The 26,833-nt window shown below is 40.4% G+C and overlaps 1 protein-coding gene across 1 annotated transcript in view; it reads left to right on the top strand.

Annotated features, from left to right (window-relative positions):
* Nucleotides 1-26,833, top strand: part of ADIPOR2 (adiponectin receptor 2) — a 49,251-nt gene that overhangs the window by 13,138 nt on the left and 9,280 nt on the right. Inside the window, exons 2-4 of the mRNA XM_060112470.1 lie at nucleotides 8,368-8,620; nucleotides 22,665-22,784; nucleotides 26,420-26,591. Coding sequence (XP_059968453.1) covers nucleotides 8,450-8,620; nucleotides 22,665-22,784; nucleotides 26,420-26,591 — 463 coding nt within the window. The 5' untranslated portion in view covers nucleotides 8,368-8,449. The remainder of the gene's footprint in view (nucleotides 1-8,367; nucleotides 8,621-22,664; nucleotides 22,785-26,419; nucleotides 26,592-26,833) is intronic.

Genomic DNA, 26,833 nt, shown 5'->3' with positions numbered 1-26,833 from the left:
GACCTTGAGAAGTTTTGCATTGCAGGAGGGGAAGACAGGCACGTAAACAAAAAAATGCAATAAATTCTGACAAGTACTATACTAGAAACATTAGTAAATGAGAAGAATAAAAGAGTTAGTGTCAGGAGCCTGGGGATGTCAGGGAAATTAGTTTCTGCCTATGAACTTATTCTTGAAGTGTGGGTAGTAATTCCCCACTTATTTATTCAGCAGATATTTAGTGAATACACCTACTGTGTGCCAGAAGCTATTTTAGGTACTGGGGATATAGATGTAAAGAAGATATATTGGGTTGGCCAAAAGGTTCATTCTTTTTTTCCGTAAGGTGGTTCTCATAGCACTTAGTTGTCTTCAACTTCATCCGAAACAATTTTGTTAGATTGTATTGTGACAGCTGACATATCAGTGTGCATTTAAAAAAAGAAAAAACTTACCCAAATTGGTGAATTTTTGTGTAGCCATTTTAATATTGAAGATGGAAGAAAAAAGCAACATTTTTGGCCTATTATGCTTTATTATTTCAAGAAAGGTAAAAACACAACTGAAACGCAAAAAAAAGATTTGTGCAGTGTATAGAGAAGGTGCTCTGACTGATTGAATGTGTCCAAAGTGGTTTGCGAAGTTTTGTGCTGGAGATTTCTCACTGGACGATGCTCCACGGTTGGGTAGACCAGTTGAAGTTAAAAGTGATCATATCGAGACATTAATTGAAAACAATCAACATTATACCATGCGAGAGATAGCCGACCTACTCAGAATATCCAAATCAAGTGCTGAAAATAATTTGCACCAGCTTGGTTCTGTTGATCACTATGATGTTTGGTTTCCACGTAAGTTAAGTGCAAAAAACCTTCTTGACCATATTTCCACATGCGATTCTCTCCTAAAACGTAATGAAAGTGTTCCATTTTTAAAATAAATTGTGATGGGAGATGCAAAGTGGATACTGTCCAATAATGTGGAACAGAAGAGATCGTGGGGCAAGTGAAAAGAACCACCACCAACCACACCAAAGGCCGGTCTTCATCCAAAGAAGGTGATGTTGTGTATATGGTGGGATTGGAAGGGAGTCCTCTACCATGAGCTCCTTCCGGAAAACCAAACGATTAATTCCAACAAGTACTGCTCCTAGTTAGACCAACTGAAAGCAGCACTTGATGAAAAGCATCTGGAATTAGTCAACAGAAAACGTGTAATCTTCCATCAGGATGACGCAAGACCGTGTGTTTCTTTGATGACCAGACAAAAACTGTTACAGCTTGGCTGGGAAGTTCTGATTCATCCGCCATATTCACCAGACATTGCACCTTCAGATTTCCATTTATTTCGGTCTTTACAAAATTCTCTTAATGGAAAAAAATTCAATTCCCTGGAAGACTGTAAAAGGTACCTGGACCAGTTCCTTGCTCAAAAAGATAAAAAGTTGGACTTCCCTGGTGGCGCAGTGGTTGAGAATCTGCTTGCCAGTGCAGGGGACACGGGTTCGAGCCCTGGTCTGGGAAGATCCCACATGCTGCGGAGCAACTGGGCCCGTGAGCCACAGCTACTGAGCCTGCGCATCTGGAACTTGTGCTCTGCAACAAGAGAGGCCGCGACAGTGAGAGGCCCGTGCACCGTGATGAAGAGTGGCCCCCACTCGCTGCAACTAGAGAAAGCCCTTGCACAGAAATGAAGACCCAACACAGCCAAAATAAATGAATGAATGAATGAAAGAAAGAAAGAAAGATAAAAAGTTTGGGGAAGATGGAATTATGAAGTTGCCTGAAAAATGGCAGAAGGCAATGGAACAAAAGGGTGAATATGTTCAATAAAGTTCTTGGTGAAGATGAAAAATGTGTTTATTTTTACTTAAAAACCAAAGGCACTTTTTGGCCAACCCAATATAATGTCTCTTCTTTCAGGAGTTTTCAGTCTAGTGAGAAAAGACCAGTAGTAAGTAAACAAAGAAATAAAAATACCAGAGACAAGTGCTGTGGAAGAGATTAAAAGGTGATGTGATAAGGAGTGACTGAGATTATGTGGTCAGAGAAGGATTCTTTGAGTCAGTGACCCTTAAGTTGAGATCCGCATGTGAAGAAGGAGCCCAGCCATGGGAAGATCTGGGCGATGAGCATTCCAGGCCTTGGGAACCAGGTGACATAGAGCCATTTGAGCCTTTGTGGTGTTTGGGGAGTAGATGGGAAGTCACTGTGGCTGGAACGTAGTGGGCAAGGGGGAGAGTGGTACAGAATGAGGCCAGAGTTAGGGGCTAATCATTTAAGGTTTTGTAAGCCAGGGTAAGACGTCCCTTAGGTGTAAAGGAAAGCCATTGGAGGGCTCAAAAAGTAAGGGACTGTGTTTTGAGAAAGATCTGCTGTGACCGCTGTGTGAGGACTGGATTCTGAGGATAAGGGGTGGGGTGGGTGGGTGGGTAACAGAAGTGGAACCCAGGAGACTTTACTGGCTGTTGTATTAGGACAGGTGAGAGATGCTGGTGGCTTGAACCAGGAAGTAAGAGTGGAGGGAAACAGGTAGATTTGGGCTGTGTGACCCCTCTCCCCCATCACTGTAAAGCTTTTTTTTTTTTGGCGGTACGCGGGCCTCTCACCATTGTGGCCTCTTCCGTTGCAGAGCACAGGCTCTGGATGCGCAGGCTCGGCGGCCACGGCTCACGGGCCCAGCCGCTCTGCGGCATGTGGGATCTTCCCAGACCGGGGCATGAACCCGTGTCTCCCGCATCAGCAGGCGGACTCTCAACCACTGCGCCACCAGGGAAGCCCCACTATAAAGCTTTTTATGTTCTTTTTTGTTTTTGGCTGTGCCGAGCGGCTCGTGGGATCTTAGTTCCCTGACCAGGGCTTGAACCTGGTTCCTGGCAGTGAAAGCAACGAGTCCTAACCACTGGACCCCCAGGAAATTCCCACGGTAAAGCTTTTTTTTTTTTTTTTTTTTAAGAGTTAGGTGGTGACTTTTATTCCAACCTCCCACCCAGAGCAGAAGGTAAAGCTTTTTAAAGTGTTAAGTTTAAGAGGTCCAACACCTTTCCTTGCCAGTTAATGTGATAGAAATCTGCCAACAAGGTTCTCTGAAGATTTATAAGCCAGTCAGGGTAACACATCTAGTACTTATTTTTAATAATGATTTGTAAAGAGAAAAAATGGCTAGTATTCAAAAGAAAACCTGCTGCCTTTAATATCCCTGCTGGTCCCACTGTTGAAATAAACTATTCCATCCTAAAAAAAATAATCTGGTTTCATTATTAGTAGTTCAGATTTGCATCACATATTTTATTTCACATTGAAGTCTGAAAGAAAAGGTCATGAGGGGCATAACATACTGATACTTCCACGTAGAACATTCTGTGCCACTCAGGTTTCCAATCAAGGAAGAGCAAGAACTTGATACCAGAAATCTCATTAACCATGCACTAACTTCAAACGCATACTTCAGTGTGGAATGACAGACCACACTGGAATAATTTCAGTATACAACTTTCAAGTCACTTTGAAATTGGCTACTTTCAACTTAGAGGAAGCCAACAAAATCATGGGACATATTTTGCAGCCTGTCCTCTACCACTGAATAATCTAATTATAGAACTAGAAAGCGATGCCACTAGACTCAGTACTTACTGCACCCTACTTGCTGTGTCCCAGTTAATACAAAGGGACATTATACCACTGGCCCTTAGAATTTGAAGACTTAAGGTCCGTGGCAGTTGGCAAGTCTTTAGAGAACCTTGCTGGAAGATTGTATCACATTAACTGGCAAGGAAAGGGGTTGGACCTCTTAAACTTAACACCTTAAAAAGCTTTACAGTGATGGGGGAGAGAGGTCCTCTGGGTGCTAGAATGTTGTTTGTTGTTGGTTACACAGCATTTATACTTTGTCAACTTTGTGTGCTTTGTGTGCTTTTCCGAATGTATTTTTTACATGAATAAAAAGTTTACTAGACAAAGAGGCCATATAGTACTATAGTATACTTCCACCCCACCCATTAAAAAATGTGCAAAATACACATAACATAAAATTTACTATCGTCACCATTTTTAAGTGTGTAGTCATGTTGTATATCCATGTTGTTGCAGCCATCACCACCATTTATCTGCAGAACTCTTTTTTTCATCTTGCAAAACAGAAGCTAATACCCATTAAATGGTAACTCTCCATTCCCTCTTTGCCCCAGCCCCTGGCAACCACCATTGTACTTTCTATGAATTTGACTACTTTAAATAACCTATGGCAAGTGGAATCATAAGGTCCTTAGGTTCACTCAGGTTGTAGCTTGTGTCAGAATTTTCTTCTTTTTTTGAGGCTGAATATTTTCTTGTATGTATAGACCACATTTTGTTTATTTGTTTATCCATTGATGGACACTTGGGCTGCTCCACGTTTTACCTATTGTGAATAATGCTGTTATGAGCATGAGTGTATAAATGTCTCTTCAAGACCCTGCTTTCTGTTCTTGTGAGTACATACCCAGAAGTGGAATTGGCTGGGTCATAGAGTAAATGTATTTTTAATTTATTTGAGGAACTGCCATACTATTTTCCACAGCTTGCCTGCTCTTTTAAAATTGGGGGCAACATAAAAATTAAAATTATGAAATAGGTGAAGTAATACATTGTACTATAATATAGTCTACCTTTGGTGGGAAGTCCAATATAACTGATTAAATATGACATAAATAATATTAATTCCTTTTCTTCTGTTTTTCCCCTGGAGAATAAGACATTTATTCATTCATACAAGAAACCTTTACTGAATGTCTACTGTGCATCTGTTGCAGTTTGGTTTTCAGCAGTGAGCAAACAGAAAACTTTGCCTCATGGAACATGCAGACAAGTACTGGATTTTAGAAAATACCTTTCCTGGGATAGAGCTAAATTTCTAGACCAGAAGTATCAAACCATTAAGTTAGCAGTTTGTTCAGGTAGAGAAAATTGCTTTTGAGTTACCATTTAAGCAACCTTGGTGCTTTTAAGCAACATAATAATTTACCTTATGCAGTATTATTTGAAGAGAAAGTGAAGTCTAAGAAGTGTGAGTTTTAAATTTTCCATTGCTTTCCCACTGGGAAGGAAACTTGGTGTGAGTACATTTGACTGGGAGTCAACAGATGAGGGTCCAGTCCTGACTTTAATATTTGGTATTCTCCTGGGTTTTTTTTTACTTTGATCCTTATCTCTCCTCAGTCCTTTGTATAACTTTTTTTTCCCAAAGGATTTTGTCCTGTGTTGTTAACTATTATTATGCTAAATCACTTTTCTTTTTTTAAAATAAATTTATTTATTTTTGGCTGCGTTGGGTCTTCGTTGCTACGCGCAGGCTTTCTCTAGTTGCAGCGAGGGGGGGCTACTCTTCATTGCGGTGCGCGGGTTTCTCACTGTGGTGGCTTCTCTTGTTGTGGAGCACAGGGTCTAGGTGCGTGGGCTTCAGCAGTTGTGGCTTGCGGGCTCTAGAGCGCAAGCTCAGTAGCTGTGGCACACGGGCTTAGTTGCTCCGCCGCATATGGGATCTTCCCGGACCAGGGCTTGAACCTATGTCCCCTGAATTGGCAGGCGGATTCTTAACCACTGCGCCACCAGGGAAGTCCCTAGTATTATGACTTTTAATCCTAGTAATCCCTAGTTCTGTTTTCAAACTCATTCTCTCTTCTGAATTCCAGATTTATGTTTCCTGGTGCCAAGTGAACATTTCTTTCACTTCAGACACCATTTCTGAAAACAAATTCATTCTTCTTCTGCTGTGAATTTGCTTCTCCCCTGAATCATCAGTGAATGGCATCCTCTATATGCTCGGCTGCGTGAGCAAAAAGCCTGCGTCATCTGAGTTCTTTCTTGTCCCTGTTCTCTGATTTCTCAACAGACCCGGGAGTCCTTGCCTTGCATATGCTGTTTTCTCTGTACAGAACACCTTTCCTCTACTCTGCTTGGCAAATCTCCATTGCTTTTGGGCAGAGTTAGTGACGCCTGTGTCTCTGCTCCTAGAACGTGTGAGGTCAAGTTTCCATTTTACTTCTTTTGTTTCATAGTTTCATATTTGATCACCTGTAGAACAGACTATCTACTGGGAAGAAGCCTTAGCAAATTTAAAAATAAGTTATTTATGTCAATACTTAAATTAGTTTGTGAAAACATTTTTTAAAAGTAATAGGGTGCATGTTAAGCAATTTTATACAGAAAATGAGTCTCTTTTCCAATAAACACTGCAGGTATAATCATTCATTCAGTAAAAGTATATTTAATCTAGATATTGGGGGCAAGAGGCCTTGCAACCTGTAGAGGAGGTGTAGGAATTGAAACACTCACATTAGTATTTTCTTTCTTTCCTCATCCCTACTGGCCACTCAGAGATTTTAAAAGACCTTAGATCTGCCCTACTTGCTGAAAATGCACCCGGTTGGATTTGTGTTGGACTTCTATGTCTACTGATAAATTCAGAGCACCTCTCAGTTACTTGTTCCTTCCTGCCAGCTGTTTGTATTGGATTCTTTTCTTTTCTCTTTTTTTGTCTTAGTTCTGTGTAATATAGCGTAGTATTCTTAGAATCCTGACCAACGAAAAATTCCTGAGGAAGTAGAATAGAGATTAACTCTTCTGGTTAACAGATAATGGTACTCTGAAGTCTTACTTTCCATCTCGTATCTCACTTCCTTTTACTGTTAAGAATCAGAGCAAGTTAAAGCCTAGTTCCGAATACTTTCCCTATTTTTTATTCTTCTTAGCAAGAAAATCATTTATCCAAGTACAGCTGGACAGTTCATTGTTCCAGCTACTCTTAGAGATTAATGGCCTTGGATAAGTTGCCTAATCTCTGAGCCTCAGTTTCCACATCTGTAAAATGGGGATAAGATACCTCAGAGGGCCATATGTAAGAATTATGTGAGATACCGCCTGTAAATTCTCTGGTACAGAATTTAACTTTGTCAATCCCCAGTAAATGTTAGCTCCCTCTTCCCTGAAACAAAGTGAAATGGTGGGTGTGAAACAGCTTTGTAAATAAATATAAATGACTAGCATTGTTTCATCTTTCAGCATTGGGTATTAATAGCATAGTTTATAATCTCATTATTAGAATATGCTGGCTCAGGCCCTTATGTGATAGGCACAGGCCCAGATTTGGTGATCCTTAAAGACTGTGTTTGTTCTTGTTATAAAAACTTGAGAGAACTCCTACAACAAACTCAGATGATTTATGAAACTAACAGTTGGCTAATTCTTAGTCTAATTCGAACTGTTGAGCCAATTCTTAGCCTTGTGTATCCACATATGAACACTAAGTGCATCTTTTACCCTCTCTTCGTACTATCCAGGCCCTCCCACATTGCCCCACTCCTCCTCTGCCACAGTAAAAATTTTGAATCCCATGGGATTTATGAGCACAACATGTACCTTGGCTGCTTCCTGTTTTTGTCTTTCTAGTTGGATTGGCTGTGATAATCACCTTATTTGGATATGTAACTTAAATCTCTAAAATAAGCTTTTGTCCTGTGAGTTATGAGGTAGAGGGCCAAGGACTTGAAATTATTGAACTCCTAGGAAACTTTTGAGATCCAGTTTAGAGAAATATTGATGATCTCTGAATGTGTTTTTACCACTTAAGAACATTTAAATATCATCTGTCATGTTCGTTAAACATTTATGTGCGTAGTACTTTCTGGGAACTCAGGGATATAATAGGAGTGTGCTCTTGCCTTCCAGAGTAATCTATTTGGAGTTCAAAGCAGCTCAAAAATACTGAAATTTCAGACATTAAGCAACTTAAATGCAAAACATAACCAATAATATGTGCCATGTCAGTCAGAGACATTGTCTTATTTCATAAAAGTATGGTGAATTTTGGTTTCCTCACCTGTGAAGTAGAACTCAAAATACCCTGAAGGGTCATTGTGATGATTTAAATGAGATTGGATATGTAAAACCTAGTTGTAGTACATAAAATCCACATATATTCTTTCTACAGTTAGGTATGTTTTTAATTGAAAAAGTATTAGATGGCATGTGGTAAAAACAATGCAGGCAGAACAAAATGAAGGGTAAGCCTTCTCACTCCAGACTCTAGGTTCTTCCCTGTGTGCCTCTGGACCAAGAGCACAATTTCAAATAAATAGGTATTCTATGTACACATGTATACTTATTCACGATTTTATACTTTTATAATGTATAAGTGGGCACATTACACATGTCTTTGGTATCCTGCTTTTTTCATTTAAAAGTAGATTTTGGCAGTCCTCTTTATCAGCAAGTGTAGGTTTTTTAAAATACATTATTATTTTATTCTTAATGATTGCAGAAAATTCTAGTTTTAGTGTATAATAAATCATACAACATATGTCTTCCCCCATCACTCATTCAAATATGTTAATTCAAAACTTTCTCTCCTTAGGGTCAACTCCCTATCCTAAAAGTCCATCCTCCCAAGAAGAAGGAACAGAAAGACCTCTTTGTAAGAAAGGCGTGGGTATCCCATGAATGAAACAGCAGAAAACCGACTGGAGTACAGCAGGACTCCAGAGCCAGATATAAGGCTCAGAAAAGGGCACCAACTTGATGGTACAAGGAGAGGTGACAATGGCATCCACCAAGGAGATCTGGAGCCTCTTGTAGAGGCATCTGCCCTTTCTTCCTATCATAAAAAAGTAAGTTAAAGTGGAAGGATGGTAAGTAAAGCAAATTTATGGGAATGTAGCTGGAGGAAGGATATTAAAAAGAAAGAGTACGGGGACTCTGCTGGAGAGAGGATGGCGTTTTGAAAAGGAGCCCTGAGCACATTTGTAAGATTTTGAAGTCTCTTATTCTTAAGGTAGCTAGGAATTAGTTATGCCCTTTCTGTTGACACGTAAAACCATACTTAAGTTGCTCTATCTTATTTAAGAAAGGAAATGGGTTTTTGTAGTTACCATATATCCTTTATAATTCAGCCATTATTTAGTAATGACATTATCATTTATATTTTTGGAGAAATCCTAATTGCATGCTGACTACTCAGATAGAGTTTATCTCCAGTGCATACCTTGGGAGCCAGTAGAATTCTGGGAAAATAATTTAAGCTTTCCTTTTACCTCGCAGAGAAAAGAGCAGCTTTTAAATGATTCAAGCAGCTATACTAAGAGTGCAAAGGTGTAAATATTTGTGAGCAGGTCCCAGTGTCATTGTTAATAGACATTTTGCCATGTGCTTTGGAACCTTGCAATTGTGTAGTACGTTCAGTGTTGTGTTTCTAGTACAGTGTTTCTCAGACTGTAGGTTATGCCCATTAGTAGTTTGTGACATTTATTTTAGTACTACAAGCAGTGTTAATTAGACAGCAAATAAAGATATTAAGGTGCATATATGTAGTAATATACATTTAAACTATGTTATTTGATGAAATTGTGTAGCTTTATTTAGATATGTATGTGTTTATAGATATGAATAATAATATACATTTCTTACTGTGGGTTGTAGTTAGGAACATATTGAAAGCCTCTATTTGGAACTGCATCTTTACCATCGTACGAGATAAGCTTATTGTGTGGGTAATAGTGGTGCTGGTTGGAACTCGAGAGGATTGTCTTGTCTTTTCAGGTCTTTTATAAGAATTTCACCAGAGCACTGTAGAAATACAGGCGATTGTGACAGGAAATTTAAGGTTATTTCTTCTTTACCCTTGGTAACATTTTGTAAGCCAGCTTCATACTGTTGGCTAGTTGTGCTACATTCAAAGACTATTTGTGTGTGCCCCGCATACACAGGGCAGGATTAAAAACAAGATTTGCTTACTATGAGTATAGTGTAATTTGGCCTTGAAACTACCATTACTCTTTTTTTTTTTTAATTCATTTTATCTGTTTATTTTTGGCTGCATTGGGTCTTTGTTGCTGCGCACGGGCTTTCTCTAGTTGCGGCGAGCAGGGGCTACTCCTCGCTGCGGTGTGCGGGCCTCTCATCGCGGTGGCCTCTCTTGTTGCAGAGCACGGGCTCCAGTAGTTGTGGCTCGCAGGCTCTAGAGCGCAGGCTCAGCAGTTGTGGCGCATGGGTTTGGTTGCTCCGTGGCATACGGGATCTTCCTGGACCAGGGATCAAACCTGTGGCCCCTGCATTGGCAGCTGGACTCCCAGTCACTGTGCCACGAGGGAAGCCCTACCATTACTCTTTTAAAAGAAGTTTGACAGATAGCTGGGGTAAGAACTTTCTTCCTTGCTTATGGCTTTGCTTTCTTGTTGATGTTTTACAATAACATGTACTAGCAGCTAAGACTCCCCTATTCAGGCTGAGCAACTTGACTTTCCCTCCATTGCTACTTAGACCTAAGCAGTTATCCAAGTAGTAAGAACTATCGCTAGGTTTGGATGAGGACTGGGTTATCTTTTCTTTCTTACTATAGTAAACACATGCCATACGTTACTGCCAACCGTATGCGCTTTGTTGTGCCGCAGATCTCTAGAGTGTTTCCATCTTGCGTGAGTGAAACATCTACCCCTTGAATAGCAGCTCCCCATTTTCTCCACCCCGCCAGCCCTCGGCAACCACCCTCCTACTTTCTGCTTCTGAGTTTGACAACTTTAGATACCTCATATAAATGGAATCATGTTGTATTTGTCCTTCTGTGACTGTCTTATTTCACTGAGCACAGTGTCCTCAACGTCTGTTCATGTTGTAGCATAAGACAAGCCTTTTTTTTTTTAAGGCTGAGTAATATTTTATTGATATGTATATATCACTCTGTCTTTATCCATTCATCTACTGATGGTTGTTTAAGGTTGTTTCCACATCTTGGCTATTGTGAATAATGCTGCAAATATCTCTTCAAGGTACTGTTTTTAGTTCTTTTGGATTAATATCCAGCAGTGGGATTACTGGGTCATATGGTAGTTCTGTTTTTAATTTTTTCGGAACTTCTATACTGCTTTCCATAGTAGCTGAACCATTTTACATTCCCATCAGCAGTGTACAAGTGTTCTAATTTCTCCATATCCTTACCAACACTTTATTTTCTTTTTTGATAATGGCTATCCTACCAGATGTGACTGTGGTATCTCATTGTAGTTTTGATTTGTGTTTCCCTGATGATTAGTGATGTTGAGCATCCTTTTCATATACCTGTTGGCCATTTATATGTCTTTTGGAGAAATGTCTATTCAAGTCCTTTGTGCATTTTTAAGTTGGGTTTGTTTCTGTTTGTTTGTTTTTTGCTATTCAGTTATAGGAGTTCCTTATATATCTTGGATATTAACCCCTTATCAGATCCATGGTTTGCAGATATTTTCTCCTGTCCTTAGGTTACCTTTTCACTCTCAATTGTCTTCTTTGCCATGCAGGAGCTTTGTGGTATGACATAGATCTACTTTTCTAATTTTGCTTTTGTTGTGATATCGTTGTCATATTTCTTCGTGCGCAGTGTCACGAAGCTTTTTTTTTTTTTTTTAGGAAATGCTCAACATCTTTAATCATTAAGGAAACTCAAGTCAAAACCTCAATGTGATACCACTTTACATGCATAAGAATGGTTAATTTTTTTGCAAGGGGGACAATTACAAGCATTCACGAAGATGCGAACCCTCATATATGCTGAGGGTAATATAAATGGTATAGCTGCTCTAGAAAAACTGTCACCAGTTCTTCAAAAAGTTAAGCAGAGTTATCATATAACCCAGCAATACCACTTTTAGGTTTATACCCAAGAGAAATAAAAATATACATCGAAACAAAACTTTATATGTATGTTCCTAGCAGCACTATTTATGAGTCAAAAAGTAGAAACAACTCAAATATCCATCACTTACTTGATGAATAGATATATTAAATGAGGTATATCCATAAAATGGAATATTTTTGGCAAAAAAGAAAAAAAAGAAATACTGTTACATACTACCACATGGATAAACCTTGAAGACATTCTGCTAAATGAAGGAAGCCAGTCACAAAGACGGCATATTTAATTATTCTGTTTATTTGAAATGTCTAGAATAGGCAAATCTATGGAGACAGAAAGTAGATTTGTGGTTGTCAAGTGCTGGGGGGATGGGGAAATGGGGAGTCACTCCTAATGGATATGGGGTTTCTTTTGGGGTGATGAAAATGTTTTAAAATTGACTGTGTCATGAAGCTTTTCCTCTACATTTTCTTCGAGGATATTTATAGTTTCAGGTCTCACATTTAACTTTTTTTTTTGGCTGTGCTGCGTGGCTTGTGGGATCTTAGGTCCCTGACCAGATCAAACCAGGGCCCTTGGCAGTGAAAGCATGGAGTCCTAACCACTGGACTGCCAGGGAATTCCCACATTTAACTTATTTTTAGTTAAGTCATTTTGAATTCATTTTTGTGTGTGGTGTAAGCTAAGGGTCCAGTTTCATTCTTTTGCATGTGGAGATCCATTTTTCCAGCACCATTTGTTGAAGAGACTGTCCTTTCCCCATTGCGTAGTCTTGCCACTCTTGCTGAAGATCTGTATATGTGTGGGTTTATTTCTGTGCCCTCTCTTCTGTTGCATTGGTCTGTGTGGCTGTCTTTATGCCAGTACCATACTGCTTTGATTACTATAGCTTTGTAATATGTCTCTAAGTCAGGAAGTGTGGTGCCTCCAGCTTTGCTGTTCTTTCTCAGGACTGTTCTGACTATTCAGAGTCCTTTGTCATTCCATATGAATTTTAGGATTGTTTTTTCTATGACTGGGGTTATCTAAAAGGAAGGGAAATGTAATAAGCAGAATTGGATGAGGCCTGACTCGGTTATTGAAGGACTAAAAGGCATTCCAGGCCAAGGGAATAGCAGATGTGAAGACTCAGAAGTAAGAAATAGCATGATGCTTTTAGGGAATAGTAATAATGATAATAGCTAACGTGTTTTGAGTATACATTGGTGTATATTGATGTGTGAACCTGCAAAATGTCTGGTATAGCTAGAGTGAAAGGTACAAGGGAGTCAGTTTGTTAGCAAGTGAGCCTAGACGATCAGGGCCTAAAATCCAGATCTTTAGCCTCCCAGTCCAGTGTTCTTCTACCCTCCAGAGTTCTTTCTGAAATGTGTAGTGTTGTGTATTGGTTGAAGTGGATAGACCATTACTTCTAGGCCTCTGGCTCTAAAGCATCAGCTCTTTTAACTGTATTTGCTGAACTTTATAGTTTGTGTTTTGTAACCATCTATAGATAAAAACACAAAAGAGGCATTTCAAACCAGGTTACCCTTGATCTTTAGTTTTATGACTTTATTTTGTATCTCTGAGTTTTTAAGGGATTAAGTTGAATAAAGAGAGCAGCCCTTATGGTTGTCCTACTTTTCCTCTGCTCCAAATTCTTCTTCATAAATGGGGACTGGAGCCAACTTTTCATTCATTCAACCTAGGAATTATTTTCTTGAACTGATTTGCTTTAACCAAACTCATAAGAATACCACTGTGTATTAATTTATCATAAGAAAGCTAACTTGTAATTAGACTCCCATCTGCCAATCACTTCATTTTCTTTTCTTGAGGAGGTCTACTTAGGAAATTCAGTTAAGATTAGAGACAGTTGCTTTGTGAAAATTAAAAAAAAAAACTTGGATGATTTTAAAGATCTTTTCCATCCATCTTTGATAGCGATAACTAGTCTTCACAGGCTGAGTCTGTATGTCTCTAGGCTGGCCAAAGTGAGCGTTCAGAGAGACTGGCTGTTGTACCTCTGTTGGACGACAGCAGAGGTGCAGTCATCGGTGCTTACTCTTTCAGCTATCATTTTTTGAAGACACCTTAATTTCTACTAACCCCTGTGTTTGCATGTTAGCTATATCAGCTTGCTAATGCCCTTACTACACATTGCAGATTTCTAAATTTAAGGCTGGATTCAACCTGTCAACTTTCCAAAAAGACCATCAAAATAACCTGTTGATGTTATAACTGAATCACTTTGCTGTACACCTGAAACTAACACAACATGGTAAATTAACTGTACTTCAGTTTAAAAAATGGTTAATAAAAAAAGCAAACAGACAAAAATAACCTGTTGATCAGACTAAGCGAAGTTTCTTATTTACTGCAGTGAGAGTGAGCATCACTCTAAAGGGTCTTGCTTTAGAAAGGAGAGGCCATGGGTGGCTATGTGTAGGGTTTGGGGTCTGACTTCTAGTGGTTTAAAGCAGGTCTTTCAGTACGAAGATCATATTAACATCGCGTGGAGTTTGTGGTAGATGAGGGCAGTTGGAGCAAGTCTAGTGAGCAGGTTCTTACTTGATAAGTGAGTAGGTTTGCCCAGTTCAGCAGTTTATTATACTAAGGAGCTGGTTGAGCAGAGTCTAATGTTAAGTGGATTTCTGAGAAGCTCCTAAAGCTAACAGCAAAGCTACCTACTGGTTTGTGTCCTTAATCTTCCTGGGCAAGGGTTTCCTGAACAAATGAAGTCATGTTGTATAGGGGCCTTAGATCTTAGTCCTCATAACTATGTGAATGCAGAAGCCTCAGTTCTCATTGACCTCTGTAGGGGCATATACATTTTAATCAAAATTTGCTGCCCTGGCCCTGGGTACCTTACCATTTCCTTGATCTTTATCTTCTAATTGTGGATGGTGTTATGATTGTAGATCTCTGTGGCACTTTGTCTACTGACTTCAACTAGTATTTAAATACATAATTTATGTCTTGCTACTCCGCTAAATGCACCCTAAGTTTCAGCTGAACTGAACTAGTCTCGTCTCTTCAAAATGGTACTTCTGCTTTTCCCTCTTGACAGTTCTTTTATTTCGTCTTTCCAAAATTCTACTCCTCATGCAGCCTTTCCCGAGCTCCATGCTCCCTGTCTTTAAACTGGCTGTACCTTATTTCTTAGTCATTTATGTAGCTAATTCAGCCCCTTATTAGATTGTATGCCCATGGAAGACAGAGACTATATTTTACTCATCTTTTAAAAAATCCTCTTAATAAATATTTATTAAACTGAATTACTCTGTTGAGCTGAGTTGGGCTAAAGCAGATAAATGCCCAATAGACTGATGAATTATTTTCATATTAGACTGATCTTTAAGGACTTTCATCTTTATCACTCTGGTTCTCTCTTGCCAAAGGTAAAATACACTCCAGAGAATTAACATTAGGTTGCAGTTTGTATGGATCATCAGAGTTGGAAATTGTTGTATTTTGAGATATAACCCACTTTAACTCTTCTCACAGATGGACTTCACTGAAGATAGCAGGAGGAAAAGATTTGAAAGTGTCTTTGTACTCGCTTCAGAGCATTGACCTCTCTTTAAGTTTAAATATAGTGATTTATTCATAGCCTTAGAGAATTAAGGCTTATGCCTTTATTTTAGGCAGCTTTGGTTTTAATTGTTTATCATTTACAGTGTCCTGTTTCTCTTCAAAATTTGTTTTGATAACAGTTAGAGATATGACAACAGGAGCAGAACAGAGCAAACGTTGAACCCTTGTATGTGACCATCTTAGTATAGATGCAGTTTAGTGTTGAAACAGATCTTTGGGTGCTGTGGTTTAGTGGCTACTAGAAGGGAAATTAAAAGTATTTTCCTCCCATGACAAGGTAGTTCTTTAGAGTTAATATTGGAAGACAGAGATTTTTATATATATAGTGCTCAGCACAGACTTTCCAAACCTGCATTATGTGGCAGAGCTATAAACTTGCCCGTGTGCCCCGGAGAAGACATTTTTGTCCTGTGTTCTAGCCACTGCTTGAGTCTGCCACTTAATTCCTGCATGCTACCCTCTGTTTAACCAGGGGAACTGTATTGACCACCACCACTCTGTAGAGCCCTAATTAGCAACTCCACAGTGCTTGAACAGAACAAATAACTCTTTATGGTCTAGTGTTTTAGACATTTGTGTTTTGAAGACATGTGGGTGAGTATTCTGTTACAGGAGGGTGGGAAGTGGGGATACTGTTTGGTAGATCAGCAGACTTATTAATACTTTGCTCTTCTGAAGGAAATGTGCTTTTATAAAAAATCAGAAATCTTGCTGACATGTTGGGATGGGTGGAAGTATTTATCTTTACTGGGGTGTGTATTTGACCACTGACCACATTCTGCTTCATAACACATACATTGGACCATGGGAGGTGGAAATATTACCGTTGGTGGTATTTATTAATAAAAAACTGATCCCCCCCCAAAAAAAAACCTGGATGAAGCTACATATCTTAGTGGTGTAATGTACAGTGAAATTCTTGCCTTACATATAGGATCACATTCTTTGAATTGAGGTTAGCTTTTTAGAAGCACCATTTTGGATAGAAGGACAGTTGTAAAAGATGAGAAGAGAAATGCATACAGGCAGCCCTAATGCTTTGCAAGTTTCCAGCATGCATGAGTTTCGGCTACCATGCGTTCGTTAAATAATATCAGTCCCTCCACAGTATGGTTCAAATTTTAGTTACTGTGGTATATTTACTGTGAGTAATTCTTAAAGTACCTACTCTCTGCTGTCTCTCCAGTCCACAGATGATGGTGCAAATAGTAGATGTCCATTGTATTGATGACTTCTTTGAAAGTCTGTCAGTGACTGGTCAGTCTACATCTGTTACTCACTTAATCCATGAGACAGCAAAGTGTGTTGCTTCCCAGTGATGTGACCCTTTATAAAAATGGATAATCAAAAGAGGGAATAGGCTGACAAAGATAAAAGTGAAGCAAAGAAATGAAAGTGATAATGGCGAACGTGAAAATCAAGTCAAACATAAATAGGAGTTAGAGACGCAATAGCTGACTGTGGGAATGTTGGCACTGCCTGCCGCCACTTAAAGAGCTTCTAGATCTGCAGCCAGAGGATCTTAGTGAGCGCAGGCTTGTCGCCATAAAGGAGTATCGTGTGACAGAGGCTGTGGATGGCCAGTGGCAGGCAGAAAGTTCAGATGAAAGGAATGCCTAAGGATGTTTCATGACTTTGAAAGTGCAAAGAATAAAACGTTGAAACCCTGATCCAAACTTAGAAAGTACGACAGTTTGCCAAGGCACAGAGAATATGTTCACTGTGTGTTGTAAGTTAAACAAGAAGGCACACACTGCTCACATCACTTTTGGTAACTTTTTTTAACCAATAAACACTTAATTCTCAGTGTTTCTGTTCTAAAACATAGCATGCTAAATAAATACTGGTTTTTACTAGTCTATTTCTTTGTACATGTAAAACTGACAGAGATTTTTAATGTTTTGACAGCATTTTGTTAAGGTCATGGAATAGTCCCCACTGGTCATTAAGATTGCCGTACGTGATTTTGGCTTGCACAGTTTTTACATCCTGAGCTACCACGCGGAACGAGGGCTGTCTGTGTGTGTCGTGGCCTTTCGGCCCAACGTCTATTACCCACAGAAACAGGCCGTTTCATAACTAGAAAACTGTGTGAGGGGAATGAATAGAGCAGGAACTCTGTGGACCTGAGTTGAATTTCTGACTCCAGGTGTGTTACCTTGAACATATCATTTAACCTCAGGTTTCTCATCTCTAAAGTGGTAGCTGCTCAGTGAATACTTCTTGAGTTTTTTGCACGAATGCTTACCATTTAGCCCCAGCACTAGTAACCACTTATTAGTAAGTGGCTCACTTATTAGCATCTTTCACAGTGAAGGATCTGATAAGTTTTTTTTTTTTTCTGATGTGAACACAGTATTGAACTGTGACATACATAATTTGAGGTGTATAGACCCTCTCATTATTTCTTTAGATCAGAGTTTCTCACTCCCTGGTGACATTTTGCCATTGTAGGATGTTTCACAGTATCCTGGCCCCTACCTACTGGATGCCGGCAGCGTTCCCACCACTTGGGACATGTAAAAGTGAATCCAGTTATTGCCAGATGTCCCCTGGGAGGGGGTGGGGGTAAAATCCCCCCTAGCTGAGATCAAACTGCTTTAGACTTGTATTCTCTTAATTTATGTCTCCCCTTTCCTGTTTCCCTTCCTCACCCGTACCTTCTCTCTGTTGCCAACGTGATAGTTTCCAAGTGCAAGTCTAGTGCCCAGCTTGCTCTGCTCTCATGTCCGTGAAATGCTCAGCCTCGCCTGCAGGAGAAAGCCCGAAGCCCAGGAGCATCCGAAGCTTTTAAGGAGCTGCTTCCTACCTAACTCCACCTCCATTCCTCCCCCTCCTTTTTTTTTTTTTTTTTAAGCATTTTATTAAGGGATGATTTACACAGACATTGTATTATGGGGTAATTTAAACACAGTAAAATGTGTTTAAAATGCCCAAATCTTAGATATATAGCACAGTGACACTACATATGTGTGACGACCATGCAGATCAAGATTCAGATTATTTCCGTCATTCAGAAACTTCCCTTTATGCCCTTCCAGCCAGTAACCCCTCCCTCACCCCCATTCCCAGTGGTCGCTAGTATTGTGACTCCTATCATAGTAGATTGTTTTGCTTGTTGCTGACCTTGATACAAGTGGAATCATGTGATACACACTGTCTTAATAATGGCTTCTTTCACTTGGCATGTTTCTGCTACTCACCCATATTGTTTTGTGTCAGTTCTTTATTACGGAAGAGTATTCTGTTATATAAATATATCACACTTGTTTATCCAGTTTCTTATTGTTAGACAATTGGGTTATTTCTGTTTTTTCACTATTATGAATAAAGCTACATTGTGCATCTTTACCTTCTTTAAAAATTTTTTATTGTGGCAAAATTTATAATGTAAAATTTGCCATTCTAACCCCTTTAAAATATACAGTTCAGTGACACTGATTGTATTCACAGTGTTGTGCAACCATTACTGTTACTTCCAGAGTTTTTCATCACCCCAGAAAGGCTTACGGAGTAACCTTCATTCCCTCCTCCCCCAGCCCAGTGTTTGGGAACCTCTAGTTTACTTTCCGTCTCTGTGAATTTGGTTATTCTAGGTATTTCATGTAAGTGGAATTGTTGTGTGGGGTGCATTTCATGGAGCATGATGTTCTCAAAGTTTATCCCTGTGGTGGCCTGCGCCAGAACTTCATTCCTTTTTTTTTTTTTAAACTTTTTATTTTATGTTGGAGTATCGTTGATTAACAATATGTTAGTTTCAGGTGTACAATGAAATGATTCAGTTATACATACACATGTATCTATTCTTTTTCAAACTCTTTTCCCAGTTAGGTTGTTACAGAATATTGAGCACAGTTCCCTGTGCTATGCAGTAGGTCCCTGTTGGTTATCTATTTTAAATATAGCCTTGTGTACATGTCAATCCCAAACTCCCTAACTGTCCCCCCCACACTGTAACCATAAGTTTGTTCTCTAAGTCTGTGAGTCTGTTTCTGTAAATAAGTTCATTTGTATCATTTTTTTTTTAGATTCTGCATGTGAGCATACGATATTTCTCTTTGTCTGACTTATTTCACTCAGTGTGACAATCTCTAGGTCCATCCATGTTTCTGCAGATGGCATTATTTCATTCTTTTTAATGGCTGAGTAGTATTCCATTGTATTCATGCACCACATCTTCTGTACCCACTCTTCATTCCTTTTTATGGCTGACTCGTATTCTGTTGTTAGCCAGGCTGGGTCTCTTCCCTCATCCACAGGCATTTGGATTGTTTCCTTACTCACCTCCTTTGGCCTCACATCACATTGACTTTGTTGCCACAGCTGTGCTAAACTCTGCACTCTCTGTATGGAGCTTTTTCTTCCCTCTGTGTTTTTGGATTCGGGCTGTTACCTTTCCCTGTCATGTCTGACTGGTGAACTCTTAAGCATTTTCCAGGTTTTGCTTCCGATGTTACCTTTCTGGAAAACTTTCTAGCAGTGCCAGAGTTAACTTTTCTCTTTTCTGTTTGCATCAGACCTTGTCCATACTATAGACTAGCTCATTGCTATGGGTTTTTTGTTTGTTTGTTTGTTTGTTTTACTTACATGGGTGCCTTCCCCACTAGGCTGTGGCACCTACTTCAGTGTTCTCAGTACGTAGCCCATCATCATGAGAAAGACCATCACTTACTTACTGCCCAAGTCCTAGGCCCTGGGATAGTTTCTTTTATTCATTATCTTTGTTCCTTAAACAGATGTGCAGTGTAGTGCAGTGTTGTTAAAATCATTTTGCAGATGAGGAAACTGATGCTTATTGAGATTGTATATAATTTTGTCAAAGATTACACAATTAATCATTAGTCAAGGTTTATCTGGCTTCAGAGTCACTTTTATCCATTAGCAAGCCAACTTTTCCTAAAACCTGTTTAAGTGAATAAACAGTTTTTTCCTCTGTTTGGTGTTCAACAGAGACCATACATCTTGCATTCTCAGTGTTTTCTGTTTTCTTGTAATAAACATGTGTTAAGCACTGCTGAGAAGCAAAGCTGTCCTCCCCCATAGCAGGGCCGTTGTTCTCCTCCCTCCCTGTGATGGGGAGTTGATGCCTTCATCTCTCTTTCCTGTAGACAGGGACAGTGGTGGGTGCCCACCCAGAGAGGCGCCCTCTCCTCATTTTCCTTACCTCAGGCTGTAGTAAAGGTTACCTATGTGAAGTGTCTTTGCTTCTGCCAGTGAGGCTGCCTTGCCTTTCCCTATCAGTGGTCCTCCGTGAATCCAAGTGCACTTGATCCCATTGGTATCTCAGACTGTCTGCAACTTAGTCAGGTTTTACTTTTGATAACACAGGAAACATTTAACTGTGTTCTATGTGCGTATTTGTAGTTTTATTGGAAACTGCTGGCATGATTTATTTGTCTGAGAATCAAGATTGAATCCATGTTTCTGTTTCTCTTTGTGAAGAATGAACTACATGTTAAACATGCATAAATATTGGACCTATTTTATGTTTTATATAAATTTACATTTTATACCTAAAAAATCAGTCTGCTAATCATTTCAAGCTGTTGTCTATTTTCAGTTTTCATATAATTGATGATTTAATGGAATTTTATCACTTTTATTTTGTTTAGTAAGGCACAATCCTTAAATCTTTTAAAGCATTAATTAATCTAGCAACTTTGTAAGTATATAAAATATTGGCACAGAGCTGTTCTGGGAGCAATGGAAGAAGACACACATACACTTAAAATCTAGTTTAGGAAGCGTTACAGTGAAAAAGTAACATTCTATCAAATATGAAATAAAACAGTGTAAGTCAGTGAACAAGAGCTGTACATTAGTTGTCAAATGAGCAGTGTGGACTTGAAGTGCTGAAGAAATTCAGAAGAGGAGGCATGTTATGGGTTAGGTGGAGCCTGCATTTTCTGGTGAAAATGGCTTCTTGTTTGCAGGGAGTGAAACACATTGAAATGTTACAATGGTTTGTAGCCCTCCAGACGGCTGTGTTAATACCTGTGTTATTGAAATTTCACAGGATTGGGGGAGACAATCTAAAAAATGTTCCTAGGAAGGTAGAGGGGGTTGTGGAGGGGTGTGGGAGGGAAACATGGAACCTTCTTGAAGGAAAGGTAGAGAAACACTGTGCGAGAGTAGTCAAGAGGTTTAAACAGGAATGTGCTGCTGATGGGCTGGCTGGAGGGGCTGGAAGGTGAGTTTAGGTAAGTGGAGAAGGGGAGGGTGTTTTATTGGTGAGAAGAGTAGAGAAGCGGATTCAAGATAGTTTTCTTGGAGAACATAATTTTTAGAAACTTGAGATTGGGTGCATAGCACGTCTCACATGCTGCTTGATAGCCTCTAGTTATCTTGAAAAGCGAAGAAAGTAAAATCTGAGGATTTCTTTTGAAACATGTTCAAATTCAAGTTTTGTGGTAGATGACCTCCGTGTGCTCAGCCTCCCCGGTTAGTTTTCTGATCGCAGGGAGAAGAGGGTCAGTTCACTCCCTCATGCAGTTACGGGGGCAGTGCTGTTCACCTGGCAGACACTTAGCTTAGGAAGTAATTTCCTGTGCTGTCATTATTCACTGAGTGACAGAACCACCAGATTTTAGAGGATGGAGAAGACTGGAGAGATTTAAACTTCTCCTTTGAAATGGAAATGAGAAAATTGAGGCTCAGAAAGGTTGAGAGACCTGTCTAGAAAACCGTCGACGTTAGCGGTTAAACCAGGCTTACTCCTGGCATCTCCTGAGTTCTAGTCCGTTGCCCTTCTTACAACTTCATTTTGTCTAAACCAGCAGGCACCTTGATCTGGAGACTGCAGGTTGTCACGTCTTCCTGCATTTCCCCAGACACTGTGATCATTTCCTCACCTGTGTGGAAGGATGATGGGTTTCGTGTTTTTTACTTTTCCACTTTGTTAGTTTTAACCTTGAGCCACTTACTTAACCTCTTTGCCTCATGTTCTTTATATGTTTTGATAAGAATGCTATTCTAGTAAGGTGGTTGTCAGGATTCAGTTAGATGGCCTTTTCTTTGTGCTTGGTGTATTTTAAGAATTTAGTAAGTGTAGTTTTTTTCCTCCTTTCTTTTCCCCTAGAGCACTTACCACATTGTATTTATTTTACATGTGCCAGGTGGGATTCTTGGAGATTTCCCCTCAATAATCTCTCAACCTTATGTGTGTAATAGTATTATGTGGTCTGTGGGTATAATTCTTAAAATAAACAACAGAGCATTCAAGGCTACACCTTGCCTAGGAATGCTGCTGCCATAGTTCAGTTGTCTGTCAGAGAAGAATCAGGCACCTCTTGTTCATTTTCAGTACTCATAACAATTCTGTAATAAACAGACCTTACTTCCTATATTGTTACTTGTCTGAGCCTTGTTTTGACCTTAAGAGAATTTCATTGTAATTCTTCAAGGAAAAGGTATTGTTTGGTTCCTTTGGCTCCTGGTCTCTGTCCCTGACTGTTTCTGTGATTGCCTTGCAGAGCTTGGAGGAACATCGGTGCGATGATGGAGCGTCTCAGGAGGACGAGGGGTTTATGGGCATGTCCCCCCTCTTACAAGCCCACCACGCCATGGAGAGAATGGAAGAGTTTGTGTGCAAGGTAAGGTGGCCCTTTCTTGTCATTTCTGTGCTGTATGTTTAGTCCTTCCCAAACAGGAAACTTTAAGGAGAGAGGCGTGTGGCGGTGTGGGGGACAGGAGCAGTGTCAAGACTTTAACCCTGTTCAAGGCACAAGTTCTTTGTTTGCCGGCACAGCTGTGATAAAGGTTTATCCAGCTGGGAAACAAGGCTTTCCTGAAAATAGGTTCACAGAATAGATGTCCTGTTGACCATTTAGAGAAGACAGAATGAAAAAATTGGGGGTGTTTGATGCCTGGAGATGCTGAAGTGCCATCTCCAAGTCCCTTGAATCTGTCCTACTGTGATAGCAAATGTGCTGCTCTTCTTAGGGATTGTGTGGCTAATCAGACTCCTCTTCAGATAGGAATTGCCCAGTTTTCACACACATCTAGTATCTTCAGTGTAGCCTGGTATGTTTTCTGATTCATTAGGATCCATGTGCGGATTTTTTCCCACCTAAAATGGTAACTGGAATTGGGGTTGCTTGTTTAGAGAAAATGGTCAGGGACCCTGGTATGGGTATAGCCGCTTGGTCCATTGGATCCATAGGAGCCCTGGCAGGTATGACCTCAGGTCAACAAAATTCAGTGTGTGTGTGTGTGTGTGTGTGTGTGTGTGTGTGTGTGTAAATTCATTTATTAAACATTTTTGAAGGACTCTTGATCATTTAGAGAAAAATTTTTCTGACACTTAGCTTTTTCATGAGTTTTATGAAACCAAGACTTTTTATGCATGTAGTCGTAGGTCCTGAGAACTAAATTTAGGTTTTCCTACATTCACAATGATTCTAGAAATAATTGGGACCAGTTGACTTAGAGTCCTATACTTTGGACCAGAGCTGAGAAGAGAATGTTATAACCTGGATATAGACATCTCTTCCAAGACAGAGGGATTGGGGGGTGGGGGGACGAGGTGGGGGAGGAGTGGGGGGAGGGTCTAAACATTTATGGATCTACTTTTAGATCCTAGGAAATTTGAATCAGTGTTTGAAAACTGGTGGAGAAAAAGCCAAGCAAAACAATAGACCCATTCTAGTAATCAGTGTCTCTGGAGAATTGGCACAAAGGGATACAAAAGATATATTTTGTTTTTCAAAAAGCAAGTTTGGTGTTAAATCTCAAAGTTCAATATTCAGTGTCCGGCCATTAGGGATGTTTATATTAATGGATCCGTGGGGTCCTGTAGCTAACTTGACTGTCTTTTTGTTCTCCCTTCTGAACCAAGAGTAGAGAATAAAGCAGATAAAACTTTCCAGTTTAAGAGCTAATGGGTGAATAAATGGGCACTTTTTTGCTACAGACTATAATTTACTGAAGGAAAAGTAGTGATTATTACCAGTCCCTTATCATCCGCTAGCAGTTGTGTCTGTGATCAGAGGGAGAGGCTTCCTGGGTCGCCCCACACATTGTGGCCCAGCACCTGACTGTCCTTGATAAACCTAGTGACACAGGGTTCTTTCTTGGATTGGAAGCAAGTAGACAGACAGTTTAAAATGAAGTGTCCTGTCACCTTCCTGGTCCAGGTACTTTCCCTTTTGGAAAAGCTTTTCTTATAGGGATAGGGAACAAAAGCAGTTAGGCTTACAGAGTATCCAAGTTTGATCTTGGTACCTCTTTCCCAGCCTTCAGTAGTTGCTGTTTACGAGCATCGTCAGGCCCATGTGGGATAGGAGGTGCTCTGTGGGTCACTTTTGTAAATTAAGTTTTGTGCATTATATGGTCTAATACAAACCTAGTGGACCATTGCTAAGATGTTTGATTTGGGCATTGTCCTTGTCAAGCTTATAAATAAATGTGTCTTTGACTAAGCTGTGACCTTATTCTTCCCCAGGAGGGGAAAGAGAATACCTGTTTGGGTTGGCATTTGGCTGCACTGCAAGTTGAGCCACGTGGGTGCAGTGTCTGAAAATGACACTATTACAGTATAATTATGAAAGCACAGCTCCTTGGCCCAGTCTTTAGACACCAGAATGTTTGTTTAGAAACAATGGAGAAATTCACTCTGACAACGTAAGCATGTAAGAAACTCGGCATTCTTTTTGACTATTTTGGCTGTATGGTGGAAGACACAGTAGCACTTTTCATATGATCACAGCAGAGCTGTTTCCATGTTGTGAACTGCCTTGAGGGAGGTGAGGATTGATTTCTATCTTAGAAAATAAAATTCTCCCAAAATAAAACAGAGTAGCAGCATCTTGTAACAAATTATTTTATTTTGTTGTATGTTAGGAACAAGCAGGGAATGGCCAGATTAGCCCAGGCCCCAGGATTTGAGTTGGAAGGTGAAAGGGCCAGCGGGGAGGGTAGGGAGAGAAGGGAGAGGAAGTCTGAGTGTGAAGCGTGTCACTGCTGTGCTTCAGCTGTTTGTGTCCACTCCCTTTGGAGTTGCCCAGAGGATCCGTTCTCTGCAAACGCCCCTAAGGAAGGATCAGGGGGAGTAGGGGACAGCAGACTCTAGTGGGGGGACAGGGTGGGCGTGGTGGCTGGCAGGTGTGGGGTTCAGCCGTGCTGCTGGCCACAGGGGCGTCGCTGTCAGAGTGGAAGCCACAGTAGACGCGTTCCTGCATCCTTCCTTGCATCTTTTTGGCTCAGCAGAAGCAGGTTAGTTTTTAGGCTTAAGTGATTTTGCGGTGTGAGCTCACTGGGCTGAGAGACATGATGAGGAGCAGAGTGAAGACACACCCTTTTTAGGAGGGGCTTCCACACTCCTGATCCCTTTCCTTTAGAGTCTGACGGGGGCCTGACAGCGAGGAAAGAGGGGACCCGGAGGGCAGGAGGGCTGAGCCCCTTTGCCGGCTCCGCAGCATTGGTCCTGAGCTCTCGGATGGCAGCCTGCGGGGACAGGCAGGACTACGCATCACCTTTGGGGTGGATGCTGGGGCTTGCCGCCTCATTTATGAAGTGCTTTGGGTCGTTTCCGGTGATCCTCACAACTTCCTCGCCAAGCGATCGAAGCCCTTGTGTCCTCGTTTTATAAATGCGGACACCGAGGCTTGAGGATTTCATAATTAATTAAAGCTCATTCAGCTAGTTAATGGCAGAAATCCAAGATTCTCTGACGCCTGTGCTCTTCTGCACTTGCCGTGTTTGCTGTGATGGGAAGAGAGAGAGTAAGGGAGAGGGAGAGACTGTAGCAGAAGGTACAGAAGTGTGAGTCTATGCTCTTTTTTCCCCAACAGGGATATTAAGTATAAAAATGGTCTTATTTAACCCGACAGGGATTTTTCAGAGGTGAAGTCTGTGGTGGAGGATGAAGGAGGGGCGGGGTGTCTGTATGGGTGGGACTTCAGCCCCCGCACTCTGCCTTTAGCCAGATTGAAACAGAGCTTGAAAACACTCTTTTTGAGTATTTTCTATGACTTCATTTCATTTGCTCTTCCCTTTTCCTAAGAAAAGTCCTGTCCCTGCCCCCGCCCCGTCCCCTGCCTTTAAAAAAATGTTTTTCCTCAATCAAGGTTTTAAAACCTCAGAATACAGGACATTATGCCTTTGAGTGTTATTTGTCTTTCTAAAGATAAGGTATTTTTTTCTCATTATAAGCCAGTGTGGTAAGAGAGAGCTGCCAGTATTGCTCAGTTGACATTAAACTTAGCCGTATTTGCTGATATGCTTCCAGGTCTGGGAAGGTCGGTGGCGAGTAATCCCTCATGACGTGCTACCCGACTGGCTCAAGGATAATGACTTCCTCTTGCATGGACACCGGCCCCCTATGCCTTCTTTCCGGGCCTGTTTTAAGAGCATTTTCAGAATACACACTGAGACAGGCAACATCTGGACACATCTCTTAGGTATGTAACAGCAGTGATACAGTGTGATCATTCTCTTTCTCCCCCCACCAGTGTAATTGAGGGTAAGGACGGAACTTAAAAAATGTATTTTGGATTTGCCGTTTTTGTTTTCTGGATTTGTATGATGAAGTTTCTCAGTGGTTGTCTCTGTGGCAGTCCTCGTTGACACGATGATTTTATTATAGCTAGGCTGTATTTCTCTCTGCTAGATTTTCAGACATGTCCTTAAACCAGGCAAAGGA

Source organism: Mesoplodon densirostris, chromosome 11 (assembly GCF_025265405.1).
Source record: "Mesoplodon densirostris isolate mMesDen1 chromosome 11, mMesDen1 primary haplotype, whole genome shotgun sequence".
Lineage (NCBI taxonomy): Eukaryota > Metazoa > Chordata > Mammalia > Artiodactyla > Ziphiidae > Mesoplodon > Mesoplodon densirostris.
This window is presented reverse-complemented; position numbering and strand designations above follow the sequence as displayed.